This window comes from Symphodus melops, assembly GCF_947650265.1.
Source record: "Symphodus melops genome assembly, chromosome: 9".
In the NCBI taxonomy this organism is placed as follows: Eukaryota; Metazoa; Chordata; class Actinopteri; order Labriformes; family Labridae; genus Symphodus; species Symphodus melops.
In genome coordinates, this window is record NC_136699.1 from 11,490,846 (window position 1) to 11,504,670 (window position 13,825).

Genomic DNA, 13,825 nt, shown 5'->3' on the forward strand with positions numbered 1-13,825 from the left:
GGGGTTCTTTAATTATCGTTAATCTTTTGTTATCAGACATCACAAAGTGTGATTGTTGAAGGAAGGAGAACTGCAGCAGTGGAACGAAAGAAGCTGACTATTGCTGTTTACATTTCAGCCCAGAGCAGTTTGTTTTCCAACTATGAATCTCAGATCAAGGCAAGCAAAGTATGAGGCTGTGGGCGTCCTCCTGGACAAAACTTGGAAAAGGGGCCACCATAATATTCATGATTTGCTTTTGAAAAGACGCATGAATTCTTTGATACCTTTTCGATGTCTAATTATGTTTTTTTTTTTTAACCCTGAAAAAACTCAGCCATTTAGTTAAAAGGGCAAAAACGTCTGTGCTATAGAATTTATCTATGTTTGTCCCATGGAAAGATAGGATAATAGCACATTTTCCCAGATATATCCGTGGACAATGTTTTTCCCCTGTCCAGACCCATTTAAACTGTTAGATCTCGTTGAGAACACATAAGTAATTAAAAAAAACAACAATAATACTAATACACCTTTGCAGTATGAACTGATCAACCAATAGGAGAGGGCGTTTAGGAAGGGAGTACAGATCACGTGACCCCCTCTCCTCCAGACTGCATGCAGTTTGGTATTAAAATGTTTCAGTACCATCAACCATTGTGATGATACATCCATGTTGAACTTTTTTAATGTATTAAACGTCGCATCAACGACAGGGACCGACGGTAAACTGGTGAACAACGTTTCAGCTTGTTGTTTTTTCCCCGGTTGTATCCTAGAAGTGCCGAGATACTGAAAGCAAAACAAGCTACAGCAAACGTTAGTCAGGTCGGACGGACGGCGACGAGGCCCCAGTCGGACTGTAACACGGGGGAACCATGGCCAACATCGCAGTTCAGAGGATCAAACGAGAATTCAAGGAGGTGATAAAAAGCGAAGAGGTGAGTCGTCACATTATGTCGTTTAATGAAACGGCTGTACTTGTTTTTTAAGCTTTCTTTATCTGAGAGCGTTAACGTGGATGACGCGTCGCTGCCTCCTCAGCTGACAGCTTTCTGAGCACCAGACTGTTAGCTTCGGCTAACGCTGTCAGACACGAAGGATTACCAGAGCCTGGCTGTGGATAGAAACCATCGTGGGAGTGAAGTATAGACAAGGGAGTTGTTATTGTTGTTGGCCAGCAGTCGTACAGGCTATGGTAGAATTACAGGAAATAACTGAGTGTCGTATTGCTAACGTTGCTGGCTCGCATACCTGCTTTGGTAACCAGGCTAGCTGTGTTAGCAAAGAAAGGACCAGCATGAACTACTGAATATCTCCCCCTACATATATTTTGCATGGTCTTTCAAAGTTGTGTTTAGAGAGCTATATGTAGATGTCGTTTGTGCAACAAGTGTAGGTCAACTTTTGGCTAATGCTGGGGTGGGGGAGTGGGGGGGGTGTCAACTTCTGCTGCATTGGCAGGTTTGACTTTGACAACAAGGTAGCTTAAAGGGGACACATTATACCCCGTTTTCACCTTTTCAAACAGCCCCCTGTGCACTAAATGAAACATCTGTGCTGTGCTTTGGTCCAAATACAACATGAATGAAGCACCAGAGGAGGCTTGTGACCCTGTAGAATCCAGATCTCTCACAACGCTCCGTTTTGGTGTGTGTGTCTCTAAAAGTAATGAGACCCCTCCCCATAGATATCTCTCCGTGGCTAACATGAATAGAAATGTCAGACCTACTCAAAAATGTTACTCTAGGGTGGAGGTGGAGTCCATGGGTGGAGACACCAGGGGATGGGAGGCTATTTTCTTACCAGAATCCACCTTGTGATGTCACAAACTGAGACCACACTAAGAAAAATGCTCCGTTTTCAATGTTAAGACTTAAGCAGATCATAAACAAAGGACTGGATGGATTTATTTCAAGTTGTGGAGGTTAATAGACACTCAGGTTGCCCAAATAAATGTTCAAAACACTGTAAAAAATATTTTTTTATAATATGTTCCCTTCAACACCCTGTCCCCCTTGTCTGCCCGTTTCCTGAAGTTAAAATGCTTCTCTGCCTTTTTATCCTTGCAGACGAGCAAAAACCAGATAACGGTGGATTTGGTGGATGAGAACTTCACAGAACTCAAAGGGGAAATCGCAGGGCCACCTGACACACCATATGAAGGTGAGGAGAGGCTCTACAAAGCTTCCTGTCTTCTTACCTGTGCGCATGGTTGCACAACTTTGTTATTTGATAGTGCGAGTCACTGTCAATTACTAGAGGATGCTTAAATTTACTGTTACTAGAGCCTCTACTTTCTTATTAATGTTTACCAAAAAATGTGGATCAGTTGTTGTTTTTACAGCATGTTTGATTATTAAGAAACCTCCCATTTCTTCCAGGGGGTAAATATCAACTAGAAATTAAAATTCCAGAGACGTATCCATTCAATCCACCTAAGGTAGAAAATCATTTTCATTTTAGTCACATTAATTACTACAAAGACATGGGTGCCAGACATTTTTCATGCTATTGTATTCATTTAATCTCTCAGGTGCGGTTTATCACAAAGATCTGGCATCCCAACATAAGCTCAGTCACAGGTGCAATATGTCTGGACATTCTCAAAGACCAGTGGTGAGTAAATGTGCACCAGCATTCCTGAAATACCTTTACTATAAAAATGCTTCTGGTCCTGTGAGACCTTCCTACCAAACACATGGCCTGTTCTAAGTTGTAGTTCTGCTGCCCACTTGTGTTTGATAAAAACACAATCATCTTTGCAGTGAGTTGCACTGTATTCCTGAGTTTATAGCAGTTTGTGTTTAGACAAAATATAAAAAAAAGTGCTAGAAATCAAGTCAATGACTAATTCTGATGATAAACACATTAGTCCTTCTGAAATTAATCTCAACATTTTGGGAGATGATTGTTTTCTTCAGCCATTTGAACCTTACACTATCCTCCGAAACACTGAACTTAGAATCTCTCAAATGAAAAACTACAAATGGAGGAAACACAATTAAAGGAGTCCGTGAGGAAACTGTCTGTTGCTCCAGTAAAGTCCCCCGTGTGCTCTTGTAGGGCGGCAGCGATGACACTGAGGACGGTCCTCTTGTCACTACAAGCCTTATTGGCAGCTGCAGAACCAGATGATCCACAAGATGCTGTGGTAGCCAATCAGGTGGGTGCATCATTGTTTGTTTTGATTGTGGCTGTAGATTTTTTTTTTTTCATAATTGAACAGTAGAGCAACATATTTTGTTCATGTTTTTTTGTTGTTGTTGTTGTTGTTGAAAGATTGCCATCTGACATGAGATATCTACACAGTCATTTTTTACATTTCTTTGATCTAGCCAAATACTTTCATGATATAAAACATTCGACACAATGAGTTAAAAACATGTAATGACAGCATTTAAGATACAATGAGAAGGTCCTCTCGCTTGTTCTCTCACTACTGCGAGCTCCGTCTTACACAACTGGAGATGGGTGAAATCTTCTCTTAGGCTTTCTTTGAGTTGTGTCTTTAATATCATAAAATAGTGTAAAAAAAAAAAAAAGTATTTTTTGTGAAAAATGTGAGCTGTCTCTTTTGTACTCGTATGTACAGTATAAGTCTGACTCAGCTCTACATGACTCTGAAGTGATCTAAAATGCCCTGACATAGGTGACGTGTTGTTTTTTTATGCCACACACGTGTACATGGTTACATGTGAAGCAATATTCTTAGCGGAGTTTGTAAAGACATGTTGTGAAATATCCCGTGTAGGCACTAAGTGTGGCTGTTTGCCCTACTCTATTGGACACATTGTAACACCTACATACTATCAACACTCACCGTGTAGTAACAGTCGTCTGTAACCCACCAGCTTGATAAAACAGACTCAAGAATAAGATACAGCAAGGGGGGGGGTCTAGTTTTTTCAGATGTACAGATTTGTTTTTTAGTTTGGAAAATGTTGCATCTTTCAATAATTTTCAACACTGAAAACGCAATATGACAAATTAACTTAAACATTATTTGATCAGTCTGGTTTGTTGTTTTGCATCATACGTTTTGTGAAATGAAGTATCTCTGTTTAAATGCTGAAAGCTTTTGTTGATGGAAGATCTGCACCTGCATTTAGGCCTGCTCGATGAATCGAGTCACGATCAAAGAAACTGCGATTATTTACGTTTAAAGATAAACTCCTGCACCCTCTCTTACTTCGCACCTGTCTGAAATGGATGTGCAAAGGTTTTGATGATTTAGGTTTAAAGTGTCTGCTCAGCTTGTTGAAATGAGTTATGTTTGACAAATGAAAAAGCCAGGGTGGATTTCTTTGTCCCAGTCCTGATCTGGTAATAGTTGAGTCCCAAGATATATACAGTATGTTTTTAAAATAAGCTATACACCAAACCTACCTACTGTACTGTATCTGAGACTAATGTAACCAGATAGTTGTTTTTTTTTTTTTTGGTGTGTTTTTTTTGTTGTTCATCTGGGCTTTTTTTCTTCTCTTAAAATGCAAATGAAAAAAAAAATCAGAAAAAATGTTTGATAGACAGATTAACTGTAGTTTTCCACTTTTGTTCATCCCACAGTACAAGCAGAATCCAGAGATGTTCAAACAGACGGCGAGGCTCTGGTCTCATTATTACGCAGGCGCTCCTGTCTCCAGTCCAGATTACACACGTAAAATAGACAAACTCTGTGCCATGGGCTTTGAAAAAGTAAGAATCTCTTGTCTACTTTTGCCTATTTCTGATGTATTCTGCTGTAGAATTAAACTGACTGTTTGTTCCTTGTTTCTCTCCCAGAATGCAGTAATAGTGGCGTTGTCGTCAAAATCCTGGGACGTGGAGTCAGCGACAGAACTACTGCTCAGTAACTGAATCTTGACTCGGTCTTCATCTTTCTCTTGATCCCTACCCGCTCTCATCACAGATACACACACCCCCTGTCCTCCAAATTTCCTGCAATTTCAAGTCGACTTATCCTCTTCTCACCTCCACTATTCCCCTCCCCCTCCCCCTCCCCCTCAACCCCTCTGTGTGGCATCTCTCCTCCCTGCTCATCGTCTCTGCTGTACCACACTGTGTACCATACAATCTATTGCTCAGTGAGCTCTTATCGTTGGTTTCTCTTGGTTCATTCAGCATTCCCCTCAGTGCTACAATCAGGTGTTTCACACACATCTTGCCCCCATTTAAAGCAAATTCCAGACTTTAGACCCCGCCCACGCTAGCCAGCCTCCCAGCTTTTGGGCTGCATCCTGGAGGTGGCTGTCAGTGACTTATCCTTGCCTATGCAGTGCATTAATGTTTCATTTCTTGACAACTTCAGCAGGGGAGAGTAAAGCCATTCTAGGAGGCTCTTTTGGACTCGGTCATGATTTGAACACACTTTTCGGACTTGTTTTCTGATCAGGGTTCGAACCAAGTCATTAGCAAAACACATTATTTTCTCTTCTAATAATTTATAAATAACACACAATACAACAGTAAAAAAGTACAATGAGCAGTGAAGAAATATCTTAGGAAGCATTAAATCATTTGTGTTATTCTCTCACTGGGGGATTTTTGGGTGCACAAAAGAGTGTTTAAGTAAATTCAAAGGCTTGTGCAGTTTTATTCAGATGCTGATTAACACTGATTAAGATGAGGCTCATTCCCTGTTCTGGAAACAAGCTGAAGTCTCCCCAAGGTGTTCACACAGTACCCATACTGATTTTTGTGTTTGTCTGACGACCACAAAGCTCTTGCAGCAAACTCCAGCGCCCATCTTCTCATCTTTTCTTCATACAGTTCTTTCACCTGTCCCTTTCCTCTTATTAAGAAAACAAACATTTGTTTTGGCCTCCTGCAGGAATTAATCTCAATTCTTGTTTTTAAAGAGAGAAAAAACAAACAAACAACCATTTCAGCAGTAACACAACCTGTCATATAAGTCTGGATGGAAATAGTTCATAACAAGTTTGAAAAATATTGCAGCATCTAAATGATGCCAATGGACAAATATGTCAAAAATGATTCATCTGTAAATAAAGATATTAAAGTCTGTGTAAATTAAAACTATCTCTCCTGTCGTTACACATCTGTGTGATTATTTTCAACTGGATTATTTTTCCCTTCCAAGGATTACACCAAAACGAGTCATTTTACAATATGACCATCGATGAGTTTGTCACAGTCTGCTGTGAGGAGTTTAATCATGGTAACAATATTTATGGTGAGAGAATTTGTCTTGATATCAAATGTGGTTTTGCATACATTTAAATAAAGACTAGACAGGATGAATGGTCTAAGATCAACAGAAACAGAACCTACTGGGAATAACATTGACCACAGAAATGGAGCAAGAAGGCCGATTTAGAAGAGGAACATAGAAGGAGAACAGAAGAATAGATTTATTGCAGGTCAGCTTTACTGTACAGTAGGACTTTGGACAGATACAGTAGGACTGCACTGCTGTTGCGTAAGGTTCTCTGTTTAGCAAACACACTTTCATACTGCATTTAGAGCCACAAAAATGAGGCACTGCTCATAATGTTCACATCACCTTGCTTGCAGTTGAGTACTCTGAGAATGAACAACAGACAGATGGCCTGCTTGATAGCATGGTGTGCTTTGCTGAACCTCTCCAAGAAACCCTGGCATTAATCTGCACACTGCATTCCAACCCGCATAGCACACAAATAAACTTTTATATTTATGTTGAAAAATACATGGGAGGACCTTACAGTTTAAAGGACTTTGTCTGTTGCATCAAAGTTAACCAGCCTCTGTGTGACAAAAGCTCATTTTGTATCCCTCTACTGGATGTTGGTTTATATCTCTTGTCTTCCATCTGAAACACCTCCAAGCCTCCCGGTGTGCTGTTCTACACAGGGCAGAGAACAGTGGTCTACAAATAAAATCACGTAACGCATCGTTAATAACAGCATACCTTCTTTGATGCACTGTGTCGCCAGGTCACCATAGTTTTGTATTCATAGTTGGCCACTTCAAGAAAAAAAATAAGTTGACCATGAAGTCTCCTGTTTTTTTTTTGTTTTTTTTAAAGCTCAGTCTGGTCAAAACAAACGTTAACATTGCTGTATTTAATAAAACTCAAGGAAATGACTCTACTAAGATTACAACTAAAACTATAAATTAAAAAAAACTTTAAATGTTTTTTAGGGAAGGTGGCTAAAAGTTATATTTTCCTTTGTGTTACTTTGTAATTAACAGATAAGGTAAATTATATTTTATTTATTTCCACATCAAACAGCTCAGTCACAATATGGAGCAGGCAGTTCGCATTGAACTGACTTATTTACCCTGCCATCCTCTCTCCTTCTCCTACCTCCTGATATTGTCAACAGGCCAGCAGCCCACCTGTCGGCAGTCGTTTGATTGACAGGTGCGTGGACCAGTGTGCGTTGAGGCTATGGCTCATGATTATCCTGTTTCTCAGTCTGATTCTGTTATGTGATAGTCGGAGTTTTGTTCCGTGTCGCAGCCTGCAGACGTGTAGCCTCTCCTGCCAAGCTGTAAAAGCTGCCTGACCGAGAGGACGACCGGATGAAACGGTGCCCTGCTATCTGTAACTGAGTTCAACTGGGGTTGAACGGGCATCATGTAGGCCTGATAACGGAGAAATCCAAAGGACTAATAGTTTCTGTTTAGAGTTGACTTTATTTTAAAGTGCTCAAGATGATTCCAATAATCTGTTTGGCGATGCTTCTCCCCGAAGGTGAGTCAGAGGTCCTGCAAGCTGTTTTAAACGTCTTCATTCATACGAGGTCACATCATTATATGTATATAAAAAACAATTTTATTCACAGGTCAGCTAACTTTGACGTTTATTTTGCCCTATAAACTATATAACTAGATTCTATCTAAGCATCAATTAACTTTTGTAAAAGTGTTTACAGTAAATGAAAATTAAACTGCCTCAATAGCAGGAAACAAAGACTCCATGAGGCTTTTGGGGCTTTCTGTTAAGAATTCACATGGAAATAATTTAAATGGTCAAACAAGTTATTCCTTCAAACAGAGGTTAATCCAGCAACAGTTTTACAAACTGAAGCAACATTAACATAGTCTTGAATGTTTTGCCATTCATTTAGAATATTGTCATACTTTTATGATAAGTACATGAAACTGTGTGTGAAAGTAATTTGTTTGTGAGCCACAAAGACTAATGAGCCCATCTCTCCCCTGCAGTGGCTCATTCAGCTCAGGGTCACTTTGCCCACAAGCTCCTGAACGATTTGATGGAGAGTTATTCCAGCGCACTGCGTCCTGTGGAGGACACGGACAGAGCGCTTAACGTCACCTTACAGATCACTCTCTCTCAGATCAAAGACATGGTGGGTTACAATGTGTATTCAACTTAAACTCTCACTACATGTACTTTTTTTGTATTTTATTGTTACATCTTGACCAAAATATAACATATTTTTTTCAACAAAACCACAGGACTGCCAGCATAGATGTGTATCTCCACAATATTAAACTATATCTGGAGAGTATTTTATCAAGGTCAACATAGATGCTTTTGAATATGATTTGTATTTTCAATCATTAGTAATGGCTCATTTCGCAAAGACAGTAGTCGCCAAAAGCAGAGAATGCTGAAGTATATTACTGACAGGCCTCCTGCTGTACAAGACGAGCTCACTGTTACTCAGCTGTCTCAGGTTCCTGTTCAGGTTCAGTGCTGTGCCATCCCACAGTGAATAAACACTAGTTTTGTGCATGTGAGTTTGCTGTGTGCGGTTGAATACAGTACACAGCTTTGCCTCTGATACCAGGCAATCAGTTTGTTAGTTTTGAGGAGACAGAGCCAGATAACAAATAAGCATGTCTGTTGGAGTGTCTTTTTCCTGAAAGAGCTTGTGCTTTAGTGAAGCCTACCCCACCCACCTCAATCAGCTGTCAACTCTGCTCATCCACCTGATATAGACAGACAGGTCTGGATTTCAACTGTTGTCATATTCTGAAACATGCTGGCTCTCATGATGCACATAGAGAGATAATGAGCTGCACAGAGGAGACGAAAATGATCACTCTTTAAGCTAATGTTAGTATATATTCTATGTATTGTGTGTCTCTTCATTCCTATTTCAGTAACTCTGTGTGTTTGCAGGATGAGAGGAACCAGGTGCTGATTGCCTACCTGTGGATCCGGCAGACATGGCATGATGCTTACCTCAGGTGGAATAAAGAGGACTATGACGGACTGGAGGTGATCCACATACCCAGCAGCCTGGTGTGGAGGCCCGACCTCGTGCTCTATAACAAGTACGCCAGTACGTCACACACACACACACACACACACACACACACCACACACATTTAAAAAATCTATCGTTTTAAGTTAACATTGCCATGCAATACACAGATAAAGCAGGAATTACAGAGGTTTGGTCCCTGATGAAATGTGAACATGCTCTTTTCAGGTATTTGCCTGTAGTAGATTGAACATACATACAACATACAATAAAAAAATCAACATAAGCTAAAACCTTAAGTTACTCAGTTCCTTTAAACAAAAACCTCCAAGCCTCATGCTTACTTCTTTAATGACAGACTATACCATCACTGAGACAAATAGCAAATATGGTTAATTTTTCAACTTTTTATCCTCCTGCAGAGCTGATGATGATTTCTCAGGACCGATGGACACCAACGTGAGACTGCGCTACAATGGAGAGATCACCTGGGATGCTCCTGCCATTACCAAGAGCTCCTGTGTGGTGGATGTCTCCTACTTTCCCTTTGACAGCCAGGAATGTAAGCTGACATTCGGCTCATGGACATACAATGGCAACCAGGTTAGTTCACATCACTGATTACATTATCGACTGGACAGCTTGATAAATCTGAAGCACTTATTCTCTTGCCATATTTTCAGGTAGACATATTTATGGGCATGGATAGCGGTGACCTGTCTGACTTTGTGGAAAATGTGGAGTGGGAGTGTCATGGCATGCCTGCCACTAAGAATGTAATAATGTATGGCTGCTGCTCGGACCCATATCCAGACATTACCTACACAGTACTCCTTCAGCGCCGCTCCTCCTTTTACATCTTCAACCTACTCCTTCCATGCTTCCTCATCTCATTCTTGGCTCCTCTGGGTTTCTACCTGCCTGCGGACTCTGGAGAGAAAGTTTCCCTCGGAGTCACAGTTCTTCTGGCTCTCACTGTATTCCAGCTAATGGTGGCTGAAAGCATGCCTCCATCTGAGAGTGTTCCCCTTATAGGTAAGAGTTTGTTTGAAATCTCAACAGACAAATTGTCATTTTTTCTCCAGTTCTACCATGACACTGTCAGTCCTCCGTATTTACACAACTGTCACTTTATGCTGATGCCATGCTCAGGAATGCTTTCACAATGTTGTATTGCTGAGTTCCAGTTACATAAGAGCTTATATACAGCACAAGCAAGGATAACACAAGCAGAAACCTGACAAACCTTTAGGATTTCACTGCCTGATCAGTAGCTGAAAAGACAATGCTTCAAAACAGCATTAAAAATGACCAATAAGACTATGTTAGACGATAGCTAACATTAGCATTCAAGCACTTGTTGATGCGAAGGTAACTTGTTAGCAAATGTTAGCACGCTTACAATAGTGTTTTGCTAAAAGCAATATGTGCCTATTAATAACTATTAATAGAACTTTATATTGAACCAGACATTTGTGGGGAAAGGGATATTTAATGAAGGATTGTGAAACACTGTACAAATACTGACAAATACGTCTCCAGAGTCCTGACAGCAACCTTCTCTCCTGTCTTTTATCTTATTCCTTTTGGACTCCCAGGAAAGTACTATATCGCCACTATGACCATGGTCACAGCCTCCACATCTCTCACCATCTTTATCATGAATATTCACTTCTGTGGTGCAGAGGCCAAACCAGTTCCTCACTGGGCAAAAGTCCTCATTATTGACTACATGTCCAAGATTTTCTGTGTTTATGAGGTGGGGGAGAACTGCGCCTCTGCCTCCTCGTCCTCTGCTTCATCTTTTCATTCCCCCCAGGATGATGTCAGTTACCAGCACCACAGCTCCCACGTTCAAGCAAATGGTAAACCAGGTAACCATGCTAGCAAACAAGACTGGCAAAGTCAAAAATACCCCAGACCCCAGACCCCCAAGCCACAGCAACATAGAGGGAGAGCCCAGCACCACATCACCAGAGAGGAGAGGAGCCACCTCTCCAGCTCTGCACCTAGAAAATATGAAGGCTCTAACGGTAAGATCCCAACAAGCGACTGCTGCAAAGAAGACCAGAAGGTTCCCGGTTACTTCGAAGACCAAAAGCTTCCCTGTTGCCCTGAAGACAAAAAGCCTCTACCTCCAGGTCCCACTGTTACCTTCGGCCCCTGCGTGTTTTGTAGCTATGGCAGCGGCATCCCTGGTGTGGACACCAAGCTTGTGCGCAATGTCGAATATATTGCCAACTGTTTCCGAGAGCAAAGAGCAACATGCGCCAAAGGAGCAGAATGGAAGAAGATTGCTAAAGTAATGGACAGATTCTTCATGTGGATATTCTTCATTATGGTTTTCCTTATGAGCATCCTCATCATTGGCAAGGCACCTTGATTGATCAGTGATGCTACAGAGTTTTTTTTCTTTTTTTTGACCGAGTAAACTGCATTTGGACACTTAAGGTCAAAGGGACTATTTTGTGCTTTCCAAACATGTTGTACTTACTAATTATCATACAGCATAATGATCATATTATAAATTAGAGAGATTGAAGAGTAAATATATTTCAATTGGATAGCAATGTAAAATTCATTATGCAATAGCATATGTTGGAATCCTCCATATTTATAAAGTGTAAAAGCTCAGGCCAATTTCTATCTGCATACTCTTACACATTTACTTTTATGGATAGCCCACTGCAGATAGGAAGGTTATCGTCATCTCCCAATTGAATATAGTTCAGGGGATCTGCTGTCATCCATATAGGCAGCAGGTGTCTAATTCACTACTTTGAAATGAGATGCCTGGGGGCTAAGAGCACATGCCCAGATCTGCAAAATATTTTTTTTTTCGGTTCAAAATCATCCATTAAATAGTTCATGAGCAAGCTTTGTTTGTAGCGTAGCCAGGGAAGTGAGGATGTAAGGTAATATGCTCCATCAATAATGTAGCACTAGGAGCACACTCTGACATCCCCCATACCTTGAACTTGGAAAGTCAAGTGCATGTGTCTGTGTATGCCTGCATACACAAGTGCAAAGTCATAGGAATGGATCAGGATGTAAAACAATTCGAAAGGAAAGAATCCTTATAGTGTTGACTCCAGAGGTGGTCATATCTTTTGTTGTTGCATGAAGTACACTTAGCATTGAAATGTACTATTTGTAAAACATAAATTACATTTATGAATATACAAAATTGCTAAAAATATATAAACAACACATTACATATACAAAAAGATAAAACCCAAAACAAGAACGATATGAAAACTGTATTTATACACCAATATTCAGCAAAGTTCTCAAAATAAGAAATATAACTTGTACTTAAACATGGTATCAGTTGGCTCAAAACACTTTCATATTTAATAACGTATGTCTTAGAAGTCTTGCAAAATTAGACCTTTCTTTGCCTGAAATCTCACTAAAATAAACCAACATTTTTCAAAATTGTTTATAACACAATATAAGTCATTTCTTGAACCAGCAGGACAATATAATTAAATGTTACTATAAATGCTACTTAAAGCAGCAGGATGGTGAATTTGTCACATTTTGTCATATTTTGTTTTATTTCAAATAAGACACAGCTTTATTTAAACCCAAATACAATTGTTCATCGTTTTTGGTTCATATGATTTGTGTTTAATATGGAAAAGATAAGTTAATGTTAGTTCTTACACCACTTTAGAACACTAAAAACACAATCCTTTTCTATTCAAATCCTTTGCTTTTATTAACACTATGGTGGTGGAGTCAAACTGGTGCTAAATAAAAAAGGATTTTATACCTGAATTTTCGAAAGTTTTACCAACAACACCTTCATCGTACAGTAGAGGGCGCTCCTTTCTCATAAACTGATCTGGCAGTGGTTACCTTGAAGCTTCTTGCTTGTAACTGTACAATGGATGCTTGCACAAGAATGCACTTCAGATTTATTACCCCACTGTGTTCTATATCTACGGTACAGTGCAGTTAATTCCTAAGAGTAAAGTATGTTTAGGGTCATTATTTAGTCATCCATTGTTGTGCGAAAGAATTGATGTCTCAATTGCAGCCATTCAATGATTAAACCCCCAGGCTAATAGTGAATGTGAGTTTGTCAGTATGTCAAGTGGCTTTTATGTTGAAGCAAAATCTGATATAATATATATTCTCTGTCTGAGGAAAGTAGTCTAGATTGTGTTCCATTAGTGCCCAGTAAGGTGTGGGGACCATTCTCCCACTATTCCCTGTTGGAGATGTGCGAACCACGGACATGCATATAGCAGCTCAGGTGCTGATGGAATGACTGCTTAGGAATTACCAGGTGCTTTGGGAAATCTCCCTGGAAGACGTTTTAGGTTTTATCTATCACACCTTGCATTTATATAAAGAATGGGGAAAGCTTTGTAATTAAAGAGTGAATTGGAACCATTATAACCATTATATCAGAAAACTATTGGAACTATTGAAAACTTGATCCTTACAAAACCTACTGTATCTCAAACTGTCCATTGGCATTTTGTGTTAAAATTAGCAGCAACATGTTTTTAATGTGCTATTTTATCATAGTAATCCAATCCAAAATTTCAGAAAAATAAATGCACACCATTCCTATCCATTTTTTGCACATGCCTACTTATTTATTTATTAACTAACTTACTTATACTCGTTAAAGGGCCCTTCTGTGC

At 39.8% G+C, this 13,825-nt stretch overlaps 2 protein-coding genes and 1 long non-coding RNA gene across 4 annotated transcripts in view; 2 read left to right on the forward strand and 1 right to left on the reverse strand.

The window, feature by feature from the left end:
- The window catches only part of LOC306829690, a 42,885-nt gene that overhangs the window by 23,200 nt on the left and 5,860 nt on the right, over nucleotides 1-13,825 (reverse strand). The gene's annotated exons all lie outside the window — the stretch shown is intronic.
- Nucleotides 558-6,036, forward strand: ube2ka (ubiquitin-conjugating enzyme E2Ka). The gene is made up of 7 exons (XM_079352112.1): nucleotides 558-920; nucleotides 2,052-2,145; nucleotides 2,364-2,422; nucleotides 2,516-2,598; nucleotides 3,046-3,145; nucleotides 4,549-4,677; nucleotides 4,765-6,036. Exons 1-7 carry the CDS (start codon nucleotides 858-860, stop codon nucleotides 4,837-4,839), a joined length of 603 nt encoding a protein of 200 aa, XP_079208238.1. The 5' UTR covers nucleotides 558-857; the 3' UTR covers nucleotides 4,840-6,036.
- Nucleotides 7,195-13,746, forward strand: LOC306829686 (neuronal acetylcholine receptor subunit alpha-9-II). 2 transcript variants are annotated; one of them, XM_079352811.1, is made up of 7 exons: nucleotides 7,195-7,348; nucleotides 7,448-7,681; nucleotides 8,155-8,300; nucleotides 9,080-9,234; nucleotides 9,587-9,767; nucleotides 9,848-10,199; nucleotides 10,763-13,746. In XM_079352811.1, exons 2-7 carry the CDS (start codon nucleotides 7,642-7,644, stop codon nucleotides 11,545-11,547), a joined length of 1,659 nt encoding a protein of 552 aa, XP_079208937.1. In that variant the 5' UTR covers nucleotides 7,195-7,348; nucleotides 7,448-7,641; the 3' UTR covers nucleotides 11,548-13,746. The 2 variants fall into 2 exon arrangements, with proteins under 2 accessions (XP_079208937.1, XP_079208938.1); XM_079352812.1 differs by lacking the exon at nucleotides 7,195-7,348 and having other exon boundaries at nucleotides 7,355-7,692; nucleotides 8,167-8,300.